Consider the following 25,291-nt stretch of genomic DNA (forward strand, 5'->3'; position numbering starts at 1 on the left):
CTCAGCACTCCGCTCCCCACAGTGTTCTTTTGGGGGTATCATACTTTTCCCACCCTCAGTGTTGCTACAAATGTACCCACCTTATTTGTAGTTGCCATCTATCTGCTCTCTTTTACGAAAGAAAACAAAGATTCAACCAAAATTAAAATGAAAGTGTAAAGCAAAGACTATTTTATTAAAATGAAAAGCATACTTTATGGTCATGGATTATCTAACTTAATATTATTAATATATGAATAGTTGAAGTAATGTCCATTTCTTACTTATTCATTCATGCGCCCATTCATGTGGGGCCATATGAGAAAGTGAAAGTAGGACCTTGTTCCATGCTTCTACAACATTCTACCATTGAGTTTTATTAGCACTCTTGGTTTTAATTAAGTTCATATTTTACTGAGAAAAGGACAGTGTAGTACACAGTTGTTGTGATATGAAATAGTCTTATACTAGCCTAGAATCAAGTATAATAAAGGTCTATTTGTTAGAGGGTAAACTCACAGAAAGAAAAGTGACCCTCAGTCCTCTGAATGCTCTGGGAACTAGAACCAAATCCAGCAGTCAAAACCCACCCCCTCCCCCTGCACACACATTTCATCTACATTTACAGTACATGAGTTCAGTCCCAAAGTCAGCTAGTATCTTAAAGACTATTGGCTAAAGGAGTTCCCACAGCAAGCAGCTAATTCATGATAATGCTGTCCACTCAGGAAATGTTCACTGTCCATCAATTCTTTAATAGAGGAATTACAATAATTACTGTTAAGAATTATTTTACAAAAAAGTTAAGAAAATTTCTATGATACCTATGAATATCATACACAAAGTCACTCTTTTGCCCTGCTTGTTAGTGTAATACTATTTTTTGTAAAGATCTTCTATTCCTCTATGCTCATTTGTGTGTACCCATTGGCATTTCTACATACTAGCTTCAAATTGCATTATCTATTTATCTTAAAACTGAATCCAAACTGTATCCTAATACCATCCTGTATTTCCTCTTCTCATTGTTCTCTGCTACACACTAACCATGTAATCCTAGCAATCAGATGAACAGCTTGATATAATTATGTCATGCTATTAGGAATTAGAGAAATACCTTTTTTGAATCTTTCTGTTCCTTGTGTCTACATGACTCTCAAAATCTTGACCTATTGGCAAGACTTCACTATGAAACACTAACTTACATTTTTAATCTTTTATACTGGAAATTTTTGTATTATCTCAGGTGACACAAAGTACAGATACAATATTTAGAACATCATTTATTTTTTTACATTCTACACAATTAAAAGTGATTTTTCAAAGGCAGTTTTGCTTTTGTTACTTTCACTCCTTTCCCGCAGGGTGTGGATAGAATGTGTTAAGTTTTCACAGAACAGCACCTTTCCGTCCAGGCTCCTTATCTGACTTGCGGTGCTGTCTCCCTTAGCATCTACAACTTGTTCAAAGAAGGTAGTTGCTACCTGTGGCCCTCCGCTGTTGCGTTTAACGTGAGTATTCTCATCTCATGGTAGATGGCTATCCACGTGAAGAAATTGTCTATCAGTGGAAGCGTAGTTCTGTTGAAGTGGGTGACACACGATCTTGGAGGCTCTACCAGTTTTCCTTTGTTGGATTGAGGAACACCACTGAAGTAGTGAAGACAACTTCTGGTAAGTTGCCCTTGAGAAGAATTTTAAGGGACACATGTACTTTGCAAAGCATTTTGATGCAGATCTCTACATGATGTTTAGGAAGACCATGAGGCATATTGATTTCTTGGTATTTTAGTAGCACCAATGAATATACATGTAACTGATCAATTTAAAGCAAATTGAATTCGAAATAGTCTAGTAATTTATTTACTAACTTTATAAAATTAATTGCAATTAGTTGTGAAAAGAAAATGTCTATTAGGTGCAAATTAATTTATTCCTTTTAGGGAGTATGCTTCTTAGTATATGGAAATGAAAACATTTTCAATAACCACAAAAGTAAATGAAGTAGACATTTTAATATTTTAAAAATACTTTTGTTAAGTCTTTAAGACTTAACATACTCAGTCTCTTCAAATCCCACCCTTACTGCACTTTCACCCCTTCCCACCCAACTTTGTGATTACTATTTTTTCTACCTTTTGTACCTAGTTTCTGTTGCACAATTAATGTTGGAATTGTGATCTCGTCTAGTGTATAAAGTTAGTCTATCAGAGGTACCATCATAAGACAAGCAAACAAAACCAAAACTCCCAAATCCTCCTCTATCAGAGGCTATCAAATTTTAATAACCCCCAGTTAAAGAATGATGTATTTACCTCTCACCCTCTATCTTGGGATTTCTTCTGGATGAAGCTTGCAGAGTACTTATGCATGCAGTTGCTGTTACAGTTGCTGTGAATTCATATGTGCATCTGGATTATTGTGTCTGGAAATCACTGTTCAGTTTAATTATTTTATACTGGCTTCCTAACTGGTTAAGACAACATACTTTGCATTTTGTATAGACCCGTCTTGTCACAACTGCATTAGGCATTGTCTATAGATACTGTGATTTATCTGAAATTCATCTGGGACCAATTTTCCTAATTGCTTCATATGTATTAAAAGAACTACTCACTGAGAGTATGTGTATATGATATATACTTATATGTACATATTATACATAAAGTGATACTGGCATTAGAGAGCTGTCAATCATAAATGTAGCTAAAACTGCATTTTGTTAAGTACACATAGCCATGGCGTTAAGTTATTAAGAGAAGCTGAAAGTCAATATGTTTTATATAAAGTATCATGACTTTTAATGGCAGTGTGGTCTGAACAAGAAAAATTAGCATACACTCATGTTTGAATATTTAGTTCCCAGTTAGTTGAAGTGTTTAGGAAGGATTGGAAGGTGTGGACTTGCTGAAGGAAGTATGTGCTTGCTAGTTTTATGTCAACATGACAAAAGCTAAAGCTATCTGAGAGGAGGAAATCCTAATTGAGAAAATGTTTCAATAGGATTGGGCAAGATCACAGGACATTTTCATAATAAGTGATAGATTTTGGAAGGCCCAGCATAATATGGCTTTTAACATCCCTAGGCTAGTTATCCTGTGAGCTATACAAAAGCCTGCTAAATGAGCCATGGAGAGTAGGCCAGTAAGAAAGACTCCACAGCCTGTCCATTCCTGCCTCCAGGTTCAAAGCCTAATTTGATTTCTTGCCTCTGCTTCCCTTAAGGGACTTTGATTCAGGATATCTAGCCAAATAAGCCCTTTCTTCCTCAACTTAGTTTTTGTCATCATGTTTTGCCACAATAGTAACCCTAACCAATACAAGCTGTATCATTGTGTGTACACTGTCAGATTTCAAAAGCCTACAGCACTACAGTTTGCTCTGCCTTGTGACTGTGTGTCAATATTCAAACTCCCAGTGACTGTACAGGCGCCCTGCCTGAGTGCTTGCTCTCACACTCCCCATGACGATGGTCATCTTCTAACACTGTAAGACCCCAGTAAAGTCTTCTATAAAAATGTGTTGGTCATAATGTTATTGCACAGTAATATAAAAGTAACTAATATAAATGCTATGCTTTATTTTTTTTTTCAAAACTCTCTGTGGGAGCAAATTTGACATATTTTGAAAGGAGGAACATTTCCTATGTGTAGTATGTTTGAACTCTGAAAAGTCGAATATGGTCTCTGTGCAGAGTATTCAATGCTACTATATCAACTTAAATATGTCCCAATTTCAGACATCAACATTAGGTTGTCACCATGCTATCAATTATTTTAAGGAAAGACTTTGAATTATATACCTAAGTGTTAATCAGATTTCCTATAGTTCCTTTTTGCAAAATTCATAGGACATGATTTTTGTGTTGAGTTATTTGGAAGGTACTGTCTCTGTTACTCAGAGATGAAAAAAACAGGAACTAAGTGAAACTGAAATTTCAAAATCAGCCTTCAGCGTACCATTCTCCAAACTACAGAAGCATCTGACCCTTGCATGTCTTTCATCACTGACATGTTTATTCTAAAGATTCTTTTGTTTTGGAAAAGCAAGCAAAGAGGCTGAAACAGTGCTTGAGTGCATGGAAAAAGGTGGCCTTCTGTTCCTTCACTCACAGGGATCCTGATCATCATGTACTAGAACATCGTTTTTCCATTTGGTTCAAGCTGAAAAACAAATCAAGACTACCTTTGAACTAAAACTTCCCATATATAAAATAATATAAAAATATTCTCCAGTGCTTATCTCTTCCAGAAAGAGAAACTGGGATTAAGTTCTGCTGGATATTCACATTTTTATTTTTGTACCAACACCCTAAAACAGCAGCCACAAACTCATGACTAGCATGCTTTTCCTTTACTCATTTGGTTTCAGCAAGATGTTCAGCACAAATAACAGAAGAAAAAGGCTGATGTGCGTCATAAATTCCTAGTATAGGTGCCCCCCACCGCCCATGTAACTTGGAGACTGCCTAAGGGCATTCATTAAGACAAATGTACAGAAGAGACTCCAATTCTTACCACTTTAAATGTGGTAAGAATTAGCAAAGTCCCATGATAGCATTACTCTCTCTAAGAAAGTCACAGTGAAGCTATATGGAGGGTGAATGCTAGAGTTGTTACAATAACTTCTTTTCATGAAACTCAACTTCATGTGGAATTTAGTGTGTGGGGGGGGGCAAGGTTTAACAGTCACCATTTCATTCTACTCCTTTTAAAAATGTGTGTTTCCTGTGCATTTCTATTTGAATGGCCTCATTGAAAATACAGCCTGAGTTGAAAACTAGCATCAGTACCAACACGGCACCTAGAGGCTTGTGACAATATTCTGATTGGTGGTGGTGCACACCTTTAATCCCAGCACTCTGGAGGCAGAGACAGGTGGATCTCTGTGAGTTTGAGGCCAGCTGGGTCTACAAAGTGAGTTCCAGGACAAGTTCCAAAGCTACACAGAGAGACCCTGTCCCGAAAAAAAATTCTAGAAAATCCAGTACAAAAGAACTGGTGGGAGTTCGAGGCCAGCCTGGTCTACAAGAGCTAGTTCCAGGTTAGGCTCCAAAGCTACAGAGAAACCCTGTCTCGAAAAAAAAAAAAAACTGGTGGGAAGTGCGGCGAGACTCAAGAGAGCAGTTAGACAGATGTAGAGCAAGCAAGGTGGAACGGAAAGCATCATGAACCTGATGATTTGAGAGCATAGTCAAAAGCAGCTGGAAGACCAATGCATTCATGCATTCTCTGCAATTTTGGTTAGAGGAGGAGGTTTATTGAGTAATTAGGAGAAAAGTGACATATCAAAGCTAGAATGTTCCAGGTTCATATCAAGCTAACATCACAAATGCCTAGCGTGTTCCCACAGCTGATGACACCGAGTTGCTGGAGATAAACATTGTGTATGACTCTAATGATGTTGGTCATTTATAGAATGTTGGGAAACTGTGTGGGAAGCCAGGGCACAGTGACTCCTGGTTCATCATGTTTGAAGCTGGAGCCCTTTTCTCGGTATTACTTGTCTTTAAATTAGATTGCTGAACAGGCTAAATGAACATTTTTTTTTAATTAGCAAAAGTAATATGTCAGAAGCAGTTAGTATGAACAGGGGTTACTATAAACTATAATAAGCTATGTTAATATTATATATGTGTGTGTGTATGTGTGTGTGTGTGTAGGTATGTGCATTTATGCTTCCAAAACTGAGTATGTTGAAGGAGAAGGCAGAATGTACCACAGCTAGCACTGAAGCTTATACGCGTCCTTTTTATAAACAAGATACAAAAGTTTGTATAGGAAAGAATTCCTTCCTAGTTAAGCCATTGCCTCTTCATAGTCCTCGAATTTACCTCCCAAGTCATCTTATTTACTATCAGTATCTCTGTGCCTTCCCTTGAGGGGAATATTTTCCAGGTGGTAAATTAGTGTAGCACTTAGTGCCTTCAGTTCAGTCACTTTATCATCCCAAGGCCTGATCTAACAATCCTCTGTCCAAACCCCATCTCTTCCTGACGGTTCATTATCTGGCAACAGCACCACCATGGCCCCTGTGAGCCAGGCATGAACACTCAGAGTCATGTCTCTGCCTCCCACACCTAATGAATCATGAAGGCTCCTGTGCCTCTGAAATCTCTTGTGTAACTGCCCTCCTTTCTGCTGCCATTGCCACTGTCCTAGTTCACAAACTTGTCTGTTCTTATCTGGACTATGTCTGCAGCTTATTAAGGCATGTCCCTGCTGCCAGCCGCTCTCCTCCAAGGTGTGTGCCTTGTAAATTAAACGGAAAGCTGCAGAACTTCTTGAACGCTACCAACATGCACCTGCAGCACCTGCATTCTCTCTGTGTGCAAACAGCTTATAGCAGTTCCCCGAATGGCAAAATTAACTACAATTACCAACAATGCTGATATCACAGTCAATGACTTTGAGGATTTATTTGTGAGGAGTGCATCCACTTATAGGGCATACATTTAATAGGCATGCTCCCAGACACATGCTTTTCCTTACTTATTGCACTATTTTGTTCCCCTGTTGGTGCTATGAGACCCCACTGGACAAAGCCCAGCATATGTCAAGAATGAAGCAAATTCAATCAAACTCACACTATTATTTCTAGTATTTAAGAAACCAGCCTCCTCATGCCATTTCCAGCATTGTTTTCTGTAGTTTCTCAGCTTATCACAAAACTCACCTGAAAATGTATGCCTAAAGTGATATTGCGTGTACTATGTTCACATTCAATCTTAATTCCCTTTCTATCTAATAGAACTTTTTAATTCACAGACAGTTTTTCAGAAAACATATGTCTTGTATTCGTTTAGTGTATATGTGCATGGGCCACAGTGTGGCAATTATAACCCATAGGAGTTGTTTCTCTCTTTTTCACCATGTAGGTCCTGAAGATCAGACTCTTATAATGCTGAACAATATCTCACAGGCCCCACCCACGACATCTTATTTCTGAGACTCTCAATTTTTAAACAAATGCCTTATTCTCTTCATGCTTTTACTGGTGGTTACACCAAAACATCCTGGAACCTTCAGTGCCAGAGTGAACCCTTAGGTCTTGACCACTTAATTTCCAAACTAGCTTCACCTCTTAGTCTGCATGTAATTTTTTTTTCTTAGAAATCCTTCAACATATCTTAAGTCAACATCACCACTGTCATGGAATTGCTGTAGGCATGAAATTGGGTGTTCTGGTTAACATTAAAACACCAGAAGCAAACAAAACAAAACAAAACAAAACAAAAACCCGGGACACTGGGGAGATGATCCAGGGGGTAAGAATTCTTTCTGCATAGGCACACAGCCATGAATTTGAATTCCTAGCACTCACATGAAAAAGAGGCAAGTGAAAAATGCCTGCAGTGTTCTGGCTTGTGGGAAGCGCTTATAGATGGAAGGAAATTCCATTACTGTTACCAGGACCACCATAACTAATTATTAGGATCTCATCAACTTCCCTCTTGCGATTCTGTTATCCTGTACAAACATACCAGCTGCTTTATTTTACAAAAGACTTTTTATACTCAACCTTTGACCTTTCAGGCCACAAAAGCTGACAATTACTTTGATAAAACTATGTCTTCTTCATCAGTTAAAATAAATAATAGAGAATTCAATGTTGAATTTTCCCCACGTTGTGTTTAAACCAGCAATTAATTCTTTGTGCTCTTATTATTCCTACTCATAGAATTTGGCCATCAAATTCTCTGCATTAGTGCATTTGTGTGTGTGTGTGTGTGTGTGTGTGTGTGTGTATACTGAGCAGAACTTTGTTCTCCATGTACACACTCTGAAATGAAAACATAAGCAAAGGATTTCATAGTGGATATTGATCTGTGGGACCTAAATGCCTTTATAGTGAACCAAGAAGAAAATCCTCATACCCTCCCTTCTAGGGAACCTTCCACTGTTGTTCTTAATGGATCTGAAACACCTGGTGCATGGAGTACTTTCATAACTTTTTGTCAAAAATTACAGATTATTTTTTTCCCTCCTTTGCTGTTCTTCGCTGTTCTTCAGGAAGTTTTTAAGCTCAGACTTAGAGTTACCGAAAGTGGCAGGGCCAAACTGTGAGTGGCATCATCCTGTAGCCTAGGTTCCTGGACTGAGTAATAGCAATAACAATAACAATAACAACAACAACAACAACAATGACAACATCAACAACAGTACTACTACTACTACACATCATCATAATAAATAAATAATGTTATTGAGATGAGCACCAGCATTCACTAGTCTCTGCTTCCTGAGAGTGAATGAATGTGATCCACTACCCAAAGGGCCTGCAACCAGGACTTACCCACTGCATGCTAAGTCAAAATAAATCCTTCCTTTGTTATTTTGATTTTTGTCTGGTATTTGATCACAATGACCAGAAAATATGTAGATATATTTCTTTCTTAATTTCTTTTGTAATAAATTCAAACACACGAGTTTTAAAAAAAAAAAATCTGTACCCTTAAATGGATCTTCACTTTTATCAGCTATGATATATAGACCCCAATTTAGATATAATGGCTTATAGATCAGGCTCTTGCTTGCTGTATAGAATTATGTGCTTTTTATTCTTGATCCTCAAACCTTGTACATCACCCCCTACCATGCATTACTTTTCTCTATGCGCAGACACATAGGATGACCTGATCTTCTGTCTCTGCTTATGTCAACTTTACTACTTGGTATTAAGTTCAAATGCAACCTTTTATATATACATTCATTTACATACACGTGTGAAACAATCTCTAAATAAAAATCAAAGTTCCCAACTTAAGGTTAATTTAGATTGCTAAGGAAATTAAAGAAACCAAAGGATTGCTGAAGTGAACTAAATATTGAGTGGAGAGGCAAGAAATAAATTCAAAGACAAAAGTTAATAAGATTTTCTTTTATTAATTAAGTTAAAAGAGGAGAGAGGACTGAAGGGAAAAAAGCAGCAGTAACACTGGTATAGTAGTCTTGGTGTTTCTGAGATTTTGTGAGTCATGAATCTATTTTAATCAATACTAAAATTCCCAAAGTGCTCAAATAGTAACTTGCTATCTTAGAATAAATTGGCAGACGACGGCGCAACAATGGATTTTTATTTTATTTTAAACATCAATTAAAAATATTAAAATTCATTTCATTTGAGGGAAATATTAAATAATGCAACTTGCTGTTGGCCTGGAGCAGGCTGGAAAGCTGTTCATCTTTCAGACTGAAAACTCTGAGTCAATGTTTCAAAGCCCTTCTCCTGAGCATGCAACTCCTGCTGTAACCAAGGATATGCCCCTCCCCCCCGTTGTGTAAATGTAGAAGTTGCTTTCTCCATAGGTAGAATATTTTTCAAAGCATTCTTCTCTTTTTCAGAGTTTTCAGTGTGATTTTGAAAACAAATCAAATGCAAGCAAACATACAGACATGTAGGTGCTGAGTTTAAGATAAATGACAATTTCCACCCCCCTTTTCAAAGTTGATAACAAAATGGTAATTTTCTATTAGCTGTAATTCTGAATTATTCACGTTGCATCTTAAACATTGTGTGCTTGAATTTTAAATCCTGGTGTTGTTCTGATAGTATTTGGAACATTTCTGGAAATAGATTTCTAGGGGTGAAGGAAAAATACTTCTAGAAGTCTCATGACATCCAAAGATAATTGTTTGGGTTCAAGGGGACATGTGTGATTGTGTGAGCTCTGCTTGTGCTTCCTTGGCAAAAGGAGTTGCATGCTCCAAGGAAGATAAACCATGAACAGAAACTAGGAAGGGACAAGAAGTTTTACAATGGTTTAACATCTGGGAATTGTGAACAATACAGTTTTATTTCCACAAGTCTCCAAGAAAGATAATCTATGTTTTCCTATTTGATAAATGTAGACAGAAACTAACAGCCTTAAGTATTCTGCTCAAGGGTACTCAATGTAGTTATTTATCAGACCCATGGTGTGTTAACCATGCCACTCAATAGCACATTCCATGAAGAGACAGATTGACTTAAAAAGAAACTTATTTTGGAGTTTAGAATAGCTAAGGATGGCTAATGTTACAGGTACATGCATGAGTGAGAGAACTACTCCCCATGACCACTTATGACCATTAGTAACATACTAAGCTACCTTAGGGTAGTAACTGTGTTCAGAGAGAGTAAGCATTGTAACACAGTTAATTTAATGGTATTTTATCATATCTAAAAATATATTTACAGCTAATGTGATATTGTTTAGTTGTTAAGGAAATATTAACTTCCATAAGAAATCAGGTAATCCATTGTATTTATATAAATTTGTCCCTTGAAGAAAAATATAATTTGAATAATTATAACATAGCATTATCATGAGAACCATTTTAAATAAATATAAAAATGAATTTCTTATTTTAGCAGTACGTGGAGACCAACAGGTTGGGGTATAAAAATTTATTCAGATTATTCTCTAAGACACTTGAAATCTTAAGGATACATTAGTGTAAGTAGATAAAACTAACAGCTAACAGATGTCTCTAAGACATCTGCTGCTGTGAAATAAATATAAAACCTCAAATGATTTTCATATTCAAGACTGAGTGTACAGAGTCAGTACTTTACCAACAAATGAATCTGTTTCCTTTTATTCTATTTTCTGTGAAGGAAAAATTCCTTTGACTAAAGTCTGTATTTATAGAATATGGTGTTCAATATTATACATCTAAAATTTTAAACATTTTACACACCGAAAAGAATAAATTCTTAACAAAAAACAGTATTTTTATTTTATTCATTTAAAGGAGATTTCTGTGAAAGTCAGAACATTTTGCCTTTCCTAAGAGCATGGAAAGAATTTTCTTTGTTATTTGTGTGTGTGTGTGTGTGTGTGTGTAATGTGTCTCTGTGTTTGTTTTCCATCACTGTGATAAAATACTTCAGAAGATCTACTTACAAGAGGAAAACTTTTATTTCACCCCCTTTCAAACTCTTCAGTCTATGGCCACTTATGCCTGTTGTCCTGAGTGTGTATTTAGGGAGAATGGCATAGTGGGAGCACAGGCTGGAATACTGTACTCTCTTCACTTTGTGGCATCTGGGAAGAAGAGAAGTGGCTAGGTCCCAAAGGACCCTTCAAGAGCACACCCACACAACCCAGTTTCATAACAGTAGGTGTCATCTCTTCAGGGTCCCTTCGTCCCCCAGTAGTAGCACAGACTGAGCTTTGGAGAGAAATTCTGATGCAAATATACTAAAAGTACAACAATTACAACAAAGCCTAGACATTTAGCATAGATATGAACTATTCTTTATCTTCCAATTCACCCTCCATCCACTCCAAAATTATCATGTATCAAAAAGTACGTTCACAGGAGACACTAGGATGTACCATCACCTTAAATTTCACTTTTTAGCCCATGCTCAACCTACAGACTTTTGCCCATTAGATTTTACTACAAGATTTAGCAAGTGACACTTGCATTTATGAATGGTGAATATAAGAAAATGTGGCATTTCCAATAAGTTACAAGAATTTCAAATTATACATATGAGCTTGTAGCTCCCAAACATGATTTCTAATCTGCCTACACTTAAGTGACTAGCAGAGCCAAACACTTTCATCTTTTTTTCAATTATATCACTTGTTAACAGCTGAATGGTAAGGAGCTCTGAATCATGAGCTCTGTAATAGCACCTTGTTAAAGAGATAGCAAAACCAGGTGCAACAATTGTAATGCCAAGCAACCACAGTTACTTGGTTGGTATTTCTCCCTAGCATATTAGTGACTAAGAGTTAAATTAGGTTATTGCAAAGTGTAACATTTTAAGGACCGGTGGCAATTGTAGCTTTACTCAGAAAGAAATCAGTACAAAGAGGTAAAGTCAGAGAGGTAGGGAAGTTGAAAACAATTAGCAAGCTCCTATCTAGAACAGAGTAGGCATGACCAGAGTAGAGGGTTTTTATTTCAGTGAACTGGAGAAGGAGAAAGTTTGTAGGGACTTCATAAGTTAAACGTTTCTTATATCTGAAATATCTGAGCCCAGTTTCCACAGGCACACAGGTAGAGAAGAGTCATAACTGCCTCAACACGAAGGGTATCAAAAGTTCATTTTACCCAAATCTTCAGCATGACTTAACCTTGTTTCTCAAAGGTATTGCCTTCCTTTCTGATCAAATGTTCCCTGATTTCTGGAAAACAATATCAACCAGTACTATTATTTAAAACAGGGGGAAATTAAACATAATAAATCCGCAAGTGCCAGCACATACATTTTGAAAGAAGTCTGATTGTTTGTTAAAGGACAATGAGAATTCATCACAGAACAACATGTTAGGAAATAAATGTGAAAAACACCCAAACATGATGTGCCTGCAAATAGGCACTGAAATGGGTCTCAAGGAAATGACAGAGCCTATTCATTCTAGAAACCACACCATTTTCACCTTCATGCTTGGGATTATGTATCATGAACATCTAACACCAACAACTAAATTGACTTTAATTTCAGTAGACTTCCTGTTGCTATCCACATTCACGGGAGATGGAGGTTAGATAAAAATAGGGATGCGCAGTGCTATGCACACACAGTGCTATGCACAGCCATCTGTGCCTACAGGCATTGTGTTGTCTTCCGGGCTTCCATGTAAGCAGCTCAAAGCTTTGCTGCTGTTTTTCTGCATAGTACTGATCAGCAGTCTTGCATAGCCAATTAAGAAAGTCTTCTTATAGTGTTAGGAAGATCTATGGCATCTGCGACAAAATCCCATCATTTATTTTCTACAATGCACTGTGACAGCTGGTGTAGGGAAAACAGTACAAATTCTGTTTAAGGCTTGTTGTTTTAATCATACCACCCTATGGTTGAATGACCTTGAACACATCATTTTCTGTTTAAGGTGAAAAAAAATTGCTGAAATTGTGTTTGCAGAAAGATGTGTCTATTTATTTACCTATCTTGCAATTTGTTTTCTTATTATTATTATTCTGGCATATTTTTATTTCTGTTTATAAATCTGTCTCTGTAAGTCTCCAGTTCTTCTTCTCTTCCACCCTCTCAAGATCTATAGCACGCTAGAATAATAGAATTAGTCTGCGAGTCTAAACCAGACTAGATCATAAATAGCAAGTAATATTCAAAATTTTTGTAGCTTAAAGGTAAAATATTTTACGTTAATTTTTCTTTATCATTCTATGGAATGATACGTTTATTGCCAAAGTGGAATACCATAAAACAAAGTGAATGTGAGAGGCTCTACTTTGAAACTAGAAAACATTTTAGCGGAGAGTCTGTTGGCTAGAGAAGAGCCCCCTGGCAAGACTGATGTGCATGAAATGAGAAGTTCAAGCTGTACACACAAAGGACCACCAGGCAGGCCATTCTGCGACGGACTTTGGAGAAATGGGTATCAGATCTTTTGAGTTACAGAATCATAAAAAACTATTACAGTGATAATACCCTTAGAGCTATAAATAGTCCCTAAACAGGCCACATATGAAGGATCAGGGAGGCAGAAGATTTTATTCATCCCTTCACACAAAGTCCTCACTAGGAGAATTGGTCCGTTCAGTAGATAATGCAGCTTTCAAGAAGACTCCATCCACTCAGGATTAATAAGACGGATCCTCATAATCCATTGGAGGAATCAAGTCATTTGCTGGTCCTTATTTTCAATTTCTGTTTGACTTCAAATCTTAAGGTCACATGCCATTATCAATTAACCTTGAAAAAAGGAAATTATAACCTGCTATTAGAGAATATAGAGTATATGAAAAAAAATGTCTGTCAGACTCAGAGTCTTCACTTTGCACAGAAAAACTTGGGGTCAAGAAACCTCACTTGGTCAAGGACTTCTTATTCATATAAAATCAGCTTCAGACAGAATAAGTAAAAATACATGATGTTAACATGAACGTCATCATAGAGTGAAGAGAAAAGTCACATGTTATGAACATGGGTAGGTTATCCATGGTGAAGGAACTGTCGAGATAGCTTTATTAATTACAATGAAAAACAAGTTTGTATGTATCATACTGTGATAAATTCAATTTTACAGTCATTAATCAGTGTTAACATGAAAAAATGACCTAAAATTATCTTCTCCTCAGTAGGAGGGAATACTTCAATGTAATCCAATATATAATGGTCAAAAATAATGAAAAAGCCAGGTAATCTTGATGGTTTGTTTTTGCTTTTTTTTTTTTTTTTTTTTTTTTTTTTTTTTTTTGCAGTGTTTTTTTTNCCGAGTGCTGGGATTAAAGGCATGTGCCACCATCGCCCAGCTGCTTAATTTTTGTATATAAAAATCCTTAAGGTCTAGTAAGACTTGTATGAAATACAAATGTAGTTAATTAGCCTCAAGCAAAATAAAACACCTTAACATAGTGCATTTTAACAGTAAGATGCATATTAAGATTCTTTCCTCCAAGGAATTTTACTTTATTTTATTATTAAAAATATTATTATTTCATCTTTATATTATGTATATGTATGTTTTCTCTGCAATTATGTACAATAAGCAAGTAAGCTTACCAAATGTGTGAATGGTGCCCAAAAAGTTCAGAACGAAGCACTGAACTCCTTGATGCAAAATTACAGGTTATTGTGTGGATGCTGAAAACTGAACCCTAGTCTTCTGCAAAGACAGCAAGTGCCTGTGTGTGTGTATGTGTGTATATATGTGTATGTACCTATGTGTATACATAAAACAATACTTTTTCAATGTACACCATGCCAGTTGCATAATATAGCAAACTATGAAATATTATATTCAATTTAATGGCAGTATTTGGAGTATTATAACTAAATCTAAACAGGCATAACCTTGTCTACTTTATTTCACAAATAAGATAGTTAAAATGCTACTTGTGATTACATATATAATGTATACACATATATATGCATACATACATATTTAAATATGACTCAAAGGAGCACTCTGGATATAATCAAAAGGGTATAAAATTAGCAATACATCACTTTAAGTAAGAAGTTTAAAGAAAAACAGCAGGCAGGCGTGAAAACCTGGGCCTTATGTTCCAGCTAAACTTATTAAGATACGTGTAAATTGTGCAAGTCCCAAAAACATCTGAGATCTGAGATCTCACTTTGATTATCAGATAGATAAGAATTATAGAGTTGCTAAGTGATGTAAACATAGTAACTAAAATGTATAGAATATTTCAAATATCCTGAAAACAGATAACCACATGATCAGAATAACATTTTTTTCACCGTTTACTCTTTCAAAATTGTTTTCACATGAAATTCCCAAAAACTGCCAAATTTAATAGATCCAAAAAGAAAAGTGATTCATAAATTATTGAATGAATATCAGAGTTAATGGTTGATGCAGTGTTCTAATTCTGCTTGCTTTGTAGCTTTCCATTAAGAGAGCAGAAGGGAAGACGGTGTGTGGGGGAATGTTCCTTTAATAGCTGCCCCATAAAGTGGCTTTGAGGGTAGTGGTTAGGGTATTTGTCAAAACAATTGGAAGTGTTGGGTTTTCTGCTCGTTTGCCTGACTCAATTTATTTATTTGTTTGTTTATTTATTTATTTATAAAGTGTCAGTCTCCCTGTGTATTCCTGCCTATCCTGTAGATCAGGCTGGACTTGAACTTGTATAGATCCTCCTGTCTCTGATTCCTGAGTACTGGAATTAAGGGCATGCATTATCATGCCCAGCTTAAGTTGATTTTTGACTCAGCCCCACTAGCTTTAGGTGACAAATACATCCAGTTTAATGTCTGATTTAATTTTCTGGTTCACATAATTAATAATACCTTATGAAATGGTTATTTAATACAAAGAAAAATGTGTAAATCAGTAGGAGCCTTTACTTTCCTAGCTGAATTTCTTTCTTTATTATAACTAAAGAATTACTTTAAGTTTATTTTTATGATGATGGTTAGTAAGTGTATTACACGTGTCTGTAAGAAGGAGCGTTGTGCCAAGGGACACAGAAGTGGGAGGATGCATTTATGATTCCAGTTCTCGCCTTCCTTTTTGTTTTTCCATTGATATGATTGACCAAAACCAACTTGGGAATAAGGTATTTGGTTTACATTTCTACCTAAAAATACATCATTGAAGGAAGCTGGGAAAAGAACTGAAGATGGAACGTGGGGGCAGAAACTGAGGCAGACACCACAGAGAAAAAAAATGTTCACTTGCTTCCTTCTTCTCACTTGCTCAGCAATGGTTCCTATGCCCAGGGGTAGTATACCACAGTGGGCTAATCCTTTCTGTGTCAACTAGAGATCAAAAAATTACCTGAGACCGGCCTATACGCCAATCTAATAGAGGCAAATTCCTCAAATGAGGCTCTATTTTCCTAGGCGATTATAGTTTTGTCAATTTAACAAAAATTACTACGACACATGGATTCCTAGATGAAATTCTGGGCAGCAGACTTGTAGGAGATGTACCTTTACCTGATGAGTCATCTTCCAGGCTGCTATCTGCTAGTTTTAGAAATGAAGTGTGGATAAACTCATTGGTTTGCATATGGCCTTCCAAATAGCTGGTAGGAATGGTAGCATATAAAAATCAATCCCCAGACTCTAAGCCAATAAATCTCCTTCTACTCTCCCCGCCCAGTCCCTGAACTTGGTTTCCTTTTGATAGGTGTCTATTTCATGAGAGAGTGAGACAAACTGTAATAATGAAATATAAAACTCAAGAAAGCAAAACAATGACAAATACAGCCTAGTAATTGTGCTGATTGGAAGGTCTGAGTATTGATCGCTTTCTGGAGGATATTACAAGTGGGTAAGGATTCCTAGCAGTGTTGGTAATTATTAATTATTCATTGCAATGTCATGTAGTGTTGACAGATAAAACCAGTGTAAAAGATGTTAGTCCTAGCTTTCAGACTCAGGCTGCCTCTAACTACAGCCAAGTGAAGCAGGTCTCTTTATCTCTTTGTGTACTGGATTTTCACCTGTCAGTCGTGATCTCATTGATAGAATTCCTTTCCCAGAAAGCTGTAGGAAACTCCAGTGAAATAATGATGTAAGAACTCTATATAGCATATTTAGAGTGTTCCCTACATGAAATGTAATACCACAAGTTTTTACTCTCATCATTGTCTGTAAGATCTGAGGGTTTGATGTTCTAAAGTCATACTTGTGGTTATGATACCCAAAGTGCACATACTTTGGTTCAAGGAGAAGAAATTGCAGTATAAAAATAAAAAATCAACATCAACAAAGCAAACAAATAAACAACATAAAAATAATAGACCATTGTTGAAACTCCAGAGGAAGAAGGCTGAGAATGACTGAAGCGGCAAATGGCTGTTTCTTCCTCCTGGAATCCTGCAATCAGATTTTGTCATCAGGACTTTAGGGCTACGATTAGCAAAAACAGCCAGCTTGTTATCAAGGTCACTCAAAGGGTACCTTTCAGGCCTTGCCACACACATTGGGAATCATTGCTGCTAAGTAATAAAGACTACATGCAGATAGGAAAGAGAGCAGTTACTTTAAGAGACACCTATGGGAAGATAGAGTTTAGATGCTTCTGGAGTTACTGCCCTTTATACCTAAAACAAATAAAGAACTTGCCACCTACCCAATTTTAAAGTAATCATTGGTATGAGAAAGAATTATCAATGTAGATTGAAAAGCAATTTCTTATCTCTTTTGGGAATGGAAATTAAAATTTCAATATGGAATGAAGGATGGAAGGAAATAAGAAATTAACCCCTTGAAAGACATGTAGACTGATTTAAAGCATTATCTTTTTCTCTTAAAATATCCACGGCATGATCTAGCCTCTAAGCATGGTGCAAGGGAAATCACAAAACTTTGCCATAACTATAGTCTACATTATGTCTGCAACTGAGAGAGATGGTGCCTATTTCTTTTTGAACTGAAAACCTAGTTGTATACTTCTCCAAGGATAATTGCTATTTATTTTCAAACTCCATAGTTAGCCATTGTTACAATAATTAATAATACATTTCTTTTTTGAATGAATAATTAATACAGCAAGTCGCCATGGCAATTTCCCCAAGAAGGCTCTCTTGATTCACACAAAGACATGAAAGTAGATATTCATACTGTCTACCTTTCATAGATAAGAATACTGTGGCTTAAGAAAATTTGATAACAGTGCCTTCACAGCCATTAGAAAAAAATTAAGAATTTGAAATCAGGCTGTGCTCTTCACAAAGGCCAAGTTCATCAGAGTTTTGTTCTACAGGATATCTTGAGAGGATGATGGTCTCCTGTGAAGTTATGTCCGGAGGGATAAGGGATGACGAGAAAGGGAAAGTTATATAAACACTTTTCCAAGCGACTATTTGCTGTAGAAACATTGCATGTTCACAGTCTTTTCAGGGAGGTGTTTGCTTGTCAAACTTCCAGTGGCTTGCCACAGGCTGACCAGCAGGCAAACTCACACCCATAATTTTGCCCAGATGTTAGCTGAGAAAAAGAAAAAATAAATAAAGGGTAACTAACAGGCATTTCCGTGTGCCAGTTTTCTTATTTTTTAAAGTCTTATTGACTATAAAATTTCACTAACATGAGGAATGATCAGCAATTTTATATATGTGAAGAATTTCTGGGTTACTGGGTGAGCATATGAAAAATCATCTTATATAGAAAGACTGGTTCTCTACTCTTTTAACTTCCTGGCCCTGAAGCAAATTAACAGAACTCTGAATTAGTATAAGTACTCAGGAAAAAGTTTTTTAAAATACAAAAGAAACCTCTGCTGTTTCTATTTAAATAACAGAATCATGGTGTCAATTATTACTGACTGCAATTACACCTGACATGGAGTTGCCATACAACCATTCTGCAGACATAAAGTATAGGGCTAAGAAACAAAAAGTGACTAGCCAAAGTAACATAGCTGATGTATAAAATATTAGAATTCTAGATCCTTCGGAGCCTGCCTGGATACATGTGCATGGTGCTGACAGTAGTCCAGGCTCGTCAGCTCATCTCAGCACCTTGGTTATCTATCTAGAAACTCCTATGTTCATAATATGACTAACAGGCTCATGAAGATAAATTTCCCTATAGTAAACAATTTTTCAGTTAAATAAAAGATGAACCAGACCTAATTGATTTTGAAATAGTTTCTATGAGTCTATGTGATGTATCTACAGAGCACTGACCAGATATATCTGCACATTTTTCAGATTAGGAGAGTCCCTCAGTTCAAATCTGCTTCCAGAGTATGCCATCTTCACTTTGACTTTTCTGAATGAAAGAATCATTATCCTAAAAATAGTGTCAATTCTTATAATTTATAATATATATATATAGTATATGTTTGAAATATAATTGGAAGGTATCAGAACAGTCATTATCTTGTTTAAGAGCTGTTGAAGTTAATTATGACTACAGGACTCATTTTAGGAAGTTGCCTATCTACGCCCACCTCTCTTCCTGGCAGGTGGGAGTCTCATGTCCTTTCTTACAGAGAGCAGTGTCTCCCAGACTTAGCTGGAACACTATCTGAGGGTCACGGTTGCCACTCTGGAACTCCAGTAATGGGTGGTTCTTTGAAGGGGCTTTGTTTGCACAGCAAATAATGACTAACACACGTTGACGTGTACCAATTTAATGTTATGTTCGGTGCGCTGTAATTTTGGTTTCCCTTTTCCCTACCTTTGCCTTGCAATTTCTGAAATATTTGAGCCTAGAAAGAAAATAAATTTTGAACTTCTTACAGCTGTAGAGATAATACTCATTTGATGTTCTACCCAGCATTTTTATAGCTCTTTGTTCTTCTGGATTTTCTGTCTGTCTGTCTGACTGTCTGTCTGTCTGTCTGTCTGTCTTCGCCCTCCTCCTCTCTCTCAACCAGTGAAAATAGAACTAGGTAAGGTATAATTGAGCAAAAGTTTGGTTTTGGTTCTTATCTTCTTGCAGGAAGGAATACAACCAGGAGACACTGTTAGTTTAAGAAGTTTCTATAGCAAAGAACTATTGAAATGACCTACCTATAGAAAGAGAGAGAAGAAAACAGAGACAGACAGAGAGAAAGAGAGGGGCAACTTTAAGGGATCTATGTCATGGAATTATTTGTATTATTATTCTATTTTATGTTAATATAATTACATCATTTCTCCCTTCCATTTCCTTCCTCCAAATTCTCCATTATACATTTCCTACTCACTTTCAAATTCATGACCTCTTTTTCATTGATGGTCGTACATGCATATATGTATAAGTATTTACATATACATTACTATATACTATTTACTGGTCAGTACAATGTTACTTGTATGTATGTTTTCACAGAAGAGGCCTATGAAAGTGTATGTGGAAGCATATAAACTCCCTTATATAGGTACTTGGCAGTATGTGACAGACTGCCTAGCATAAGCAGTTCACTGAATCGAGAAGAGGGAAGTGAGAATGTCATAGGAGCAATCCAGGGAGAGATCAAAGGGCAGATGTTTAGAAAGGAGGAAATGCACAGAAAAGGAACTGGACAACTATCCAGAAGGTTCTAAGCAAGCAAATTTTCTGAGTAGTAGCATATTCCACTTAGTAGTATAGCATTGTATTCTGCAAAAATTTAAGTCATGAGGAATCAATTCAGAATCAACACACCTATTACAATTTTCAAAGATGGTCATTCAAACAGTTGTACCTATGTGGCTTATATCTTAAAATTTGAAGAACAAATTGAACTTCTCCATATTAAAACTCTAGTTGGTGGTTTGAAAAATGGTGGTATAATTAATTGAGGATTATGTACTGGGGAAGAAAAGATTAGAGAATTTGAAGTGATAGTAACAAATGTTTCAGAATGAAGCACGGGAAAAAGAACATGAAAGAAGTGAATAAGCACCGCAGAACTATTGGACAGATGTTGGCTGCTGGTTACAACCAGCAGGGCACAACTCATTTTGAAGGCTCTGCAAAGACAGATGAAACAAGCAGAAGTAGAAAACCAGAGGAATAAATAATCTAGCAGTTCATAAATTAACGGGAGACTATTAACTCAAAAACTCAATGTCCTCAAATTCTGATCAGAGGAAAAGGAAAAAAAAACTTCATCAAGTTACATAATTATAAAATTAGTGATAAAATTATCTTTAAAAAACAGCTCAGGTCAGAAGAGATAGCACAGTTAAAAACAGTTGCTAACTCTTATAAAGGAACCAGTTATGTTTAACTCAGCACTGACAGGAGCGTTCAGAACAGCCTGTCCTAATTCTGGGGGCTCCTGTCCTAGTGTGTTCACACCTGGGTTCAATCTCTCATACCACAGAGAAAAAATGTAATGACTGGCAAACAAGTACGTGAAACAATACTCAACATAATTAGCAATTTGAGAAATGAATCTAAAGCTACTCATGATTCCTCAATGCATCCATTAATTTCGACTAAAATTAAAACAGCTAGGAGCAAAATGCAAAGATAACAAACTAACTAATTGGAATATTTTAAATTTGTATTGCCTATTATGTATCAATCATGCCTCAGTGTAGATGTATGAGAAATAAATATGGTCACTCACCTTTCTCTTTTCAAAAGAGTGCTATACAAGCATGCCTGGATTTATGTGCCCAACGAATGCTAACTTAAATCAATCGCTGAAGACTTTTGATTCATCTGTTGGGCCCGTCTGAATCATTTAGTGCATTGTGCTGCAAGTTTCTGCTGAGAAATTAGAACACTCACCTGCAGAGGAAATACATTGAAAGATTTTGACAATTCTTCCGACCTTCCATTTCCCAGCTTTGCAAAGATAGCAAAGTCAAGAGCACACAACTGCTTTCAGCTCCTGTAAGAATGGAAAACAAAACAAAACAACAACAACAACAAACTGGTTTTTCCTAGAATGCCTTACAGTGCACATTGTTGTCTCGGTCTTTCCAACATTTTAATACTAAAAAATTAGCACTAAAGTGTTTCAAGCTGAGAGGAAGACCTTTCCTTTACTCCTACAGCCATCAGCAAATTGAGTGCTAGCTAAAAGATACCTTAAATTAGGAGCATTCATTTTCAAATCAAATTACATGATGTTTCATGTATATCCTAGGAAAATTTGGAAGAGAGTAAAGGCCATAAACTGTGGGGAAACAAACAAAAACCTGGATATAATTATTAGCTCAACCACTTTCTAATGTTGTTCCCCTGAAGAAATTAACTGTTCCAATTTAGTATGCTTATTATGAAGTAAGGTGGATAAGGTCTACCTTGATGATCTTCAAAGAGGGAAGATAAAAGTTCTGACAAACTTCTTGGCACAGTGTAGAATTCAATTAATACTAATGTAGTGTTTAATCGTTTAAAGAAATATTTTTGTTATTGTAAGCCTCAGGCTAACAGATGACTGACTTTCTAGGTGTTTTGTATCAGCAGTGGCCTAAAATGTTCAATTTTTTTGTATTTAATTCTAATAACTAATATAGCTGCCATTTCTCCACTAAGATAAAAGGATCAGTGTTTCTATTCGAAAAAATTATCGACAAAGAAAGAATTCTTTCTGGTGTTCTATTGATTAAAAAGTGATGATCTTCAAACTAAGCCCACTAGCATAGAAAAGGAGTGTATTGCCGTGGAATAATGTAAAAATATTACCTATTAAAAGAGAGTAGTGTCATGTGCTATTTGGATACCTATTTGAACCTGAAAGTGCGACAAATGGTTTATGAAATGGACTGTTTATATTCATGAAAGATTACCATGACTAAAGTTAGATGCTCTGTGACCGGGCATTGGTTCTCCAACCTGCTGGTGTGTCTTTTAACTAATACTTCAATTTCATGAGCTTCACCTTTCTAGAATGAATATTTTCTTGGGAAAATGATTGGACAGAGGAAGGTTAAAATTTAATTGTTAACATGTTACAGGCAGCAATGAAAGATTTTTCTCCTGAGCAGAACTAATCCTAAGGTTTTGTAGGATTACAGAATTTGGGACATTGTTGGTACTGTGGAGTTCAACCATCGTTGTCATGATCTATGAATATAAACAACTGCGTTATCTAAGCATGTATGAGAATGAATCTTGTTAGTTGTGGCAGTAAAGACTTTGAATATACTTCTATCTTTATTCTGTGATAACAGAACACACAAACAGGGAAGAAATTGTCCGGGTAATTCAAAGCATTGTCTCCCCAAGAATCCTCCATAAAATGAAAACGCTTAGTTAAAGCAATTGTTATACATTTTCCCCACAAGGTCAGCCAGAAGGTTGAATTAACCAGAAATGGGAAAAAGCCCACATTTTAAAATTATCAGTCTAATTGCTTGCATGCCCTTGACCAGACAGCACAGAACCTGGCAGCAAGCCAAGCCAAGCATCTCCTCTGATTAGCTGTCCCAAGCCTGTTTCTTAGTGGAGATACAGTGAGAGAGTGTATTGATTTCATCTCAGATTCCCATCTGGGTCATTGGAGCCACATTCAGCAAGTGTAGTACTTTCCCTGGAAGTGGCAATGACTGAGAGACACTGTCAGACCCTCCCATGAGGAGGGATAAGTGTGGTGACACTGTTGGCTGGCATCTCTTTGTTTGCCTGGGTTTGTTTTACATAATCACATACCACAACTCTTCAGGGAACAATGCTAGAAGCTGTCCTGGCTTCCCTTCTCCTCACATCGGGAAGACAAACATGAGCGATTGCAAAATGATCCTTGCCCCAAGCTCTGTTCTCAGCAGGTACATAATCAACATCTCCCAATGCCAAACCGCAATGGCTCCTCTGTCTTCTCTCTCTTCCAGCTATAAATATACACTGTGTGCCCCAAAACAGCAGCACTTGCATTTCTAATCCTTCACGATGCAGGCTTGGACAGACGGAGTCTCGCTTTCTACACTTAATGCGTTTTAAACATAAAAATTAAATAACTTTGTAGAAAAATCTCTATTTCTATGATTATAGGTGCTGTGTGGCTTGAATTGTATGAGCAAGTACATTGCCCCTTTAAAAACATGTACACTGCTTTTAATGAATCTAACAACTGGGAAATTTTAGGTTCAGATACAGCAAGTGAAACTCAGTAGTACAGACCGGGGACTAATTACTTTAGGGACTGAGTATATTACCTTTTAAATTCTGCCTTTGTGCTCTTTGTTTTCTGTTTGGAGACAGTGCCTTACTATGCAAGGATGGCCTTTTGCCTTTGAGCTCAAAATACTCCTGCTTTATTTAGCTCAAAACTAAAGCAGAGCAAAACTCTTCTGTTTTAGTTCAACTCCATTTTGGTATTGAGTTCAAAAATGTTCCTGAATGCTAGGATTGGCCAATGTACCCTCAAGTCTTGCTTATCTCAGCTCTCCAGTTTCTCAGTTGTAGCTAAGTTATATTTCCCTTGATATTCTTTTTAATGAAATTAAATCTAAATTGAATGCTTTCTCTTTTCTAGTTTGTATATATTTTTAATTTACTTTATAGTGAAGGTAGTTTAAATAAATTATGTCAAATTTGGGAGGCGCTTTGTTGGTCACTGTTTTGCTTAACATAGCCACAGAGGCACAGGATATTTTATGTAAACATAAAGAATCTCCTTCTTTACTCACCCACACACACAAAGTGTGTGTTTATACAAAATTCAGACCTTGAACTTGCCATTTAGATACAATTCCACAGCCCCAGTCTCTCCAATGAGACTTTCTCTTCCTTTAATAAAAGATGAATTCTGCAAACTTGGTGAGTTTGAGTATGACAGTGTAGCAGATTAAAATTCAGATCATCCACAGAACCTGAGACATGACAAACATAAGAAGAAAGGGTTTTTTATTCTTTGTTCAGGATCTAAGCATTACACAGCATTGTCTATATCTTTCCTATCAGAGGAAAATATTATACAGTAAAATATAATTGAGGGCAGCTATTTTCTTTTCTTTAGTGTCTCATAGCAAGCTTAAAGATTTTCACAAATATTCTGTGATTAACCTCTTGCAACTGAATTCTATATACTGTAACGAAATAGGGAAAAAAATAAAATTTTAAAAAACTGAAAAATAAGAAAAAAGGAATAGGTTGGCAAAAAGAGCTCAATTGGTACATATAAACCCTAGAGCATACATGCAATCTGGAAAAGACAGAGCAAAAGACAAAGGTTTTTCTCTTTTCCGAGTAAAAGACTGAAGAAAGGAAGAGAGGGACCTCAATTCTTCCATTACTGAAAAAACAAATTTCATGTAGGCTGCAAATTCATTCATGTGGTCATTAAATCCTCCTAGACAGATCTCCTGATCTGCAAACTCTTGTTGCTGTGTGAGACACCAGTGCCTCTAAGTCAGTGCCATCCTTTTGAATTTAGAAGCTATCCTTTGCCTTGCTACTTGAAAATCATATAAGGAGTTAGTCCACATTAGGGTTCATTGACTCTGAAGTTAAATCAGTAACTTAGGCAGAGAGAAGGCAAGATAAGGTCTATTAAATTTTTAATG

The 25,291-nt window shown here is 36.4% G+C and overlaps 1 protein-coding gene across 6 annotated transcripts in view; it reads left to right on the forward strand.

Moving 5' to 3' along the window:
• Gabrg2 (gamma-aminobutyric acid type A receptor subunit gamma2) overlaps nt 1–25,291 on the forward strand; it is a 79,276-nt gene that overhangs the window by 31,192 nt on the left and 22,793 nt on the right. For 5 of the 6 annotated variants that reach the window (XM_050138734.1, XM_050138737.1, XM_050138736.1 and 2 more), the window contains exon 6: nt 1,515–1,652. In XM_050138734.1, the coding sequence (XP_049994691.1) occupies nt 1,515–1,652 (138 nt within the window). Of the gene's footprint in view, nt 1–1,514; nt 1,653–16,952; nt 16,972–25,291 lie in introns of all 6 variants that reach the window. The other variant, XM_050138735.1, reaches the window with a different exon arrangement.

The sequence above is a fragment of the Alexandromys fortis genome, unplaced genomic scaffold (genome assembly GCF_014885135.2).
Source record: "Alexandromys fortis isolate MF-2015 unplaced genomic scaffold, M_Fortis_MF-2015_v1.1 scaffold_11, whole genome shotgun sequence".
Classification (NCBI taxonomy): Eukaryota; Metazoa; Chordata; class Mammalia; order Rodentia; family Cricetidae; genus Alexandromys; species Alexandromys fortis.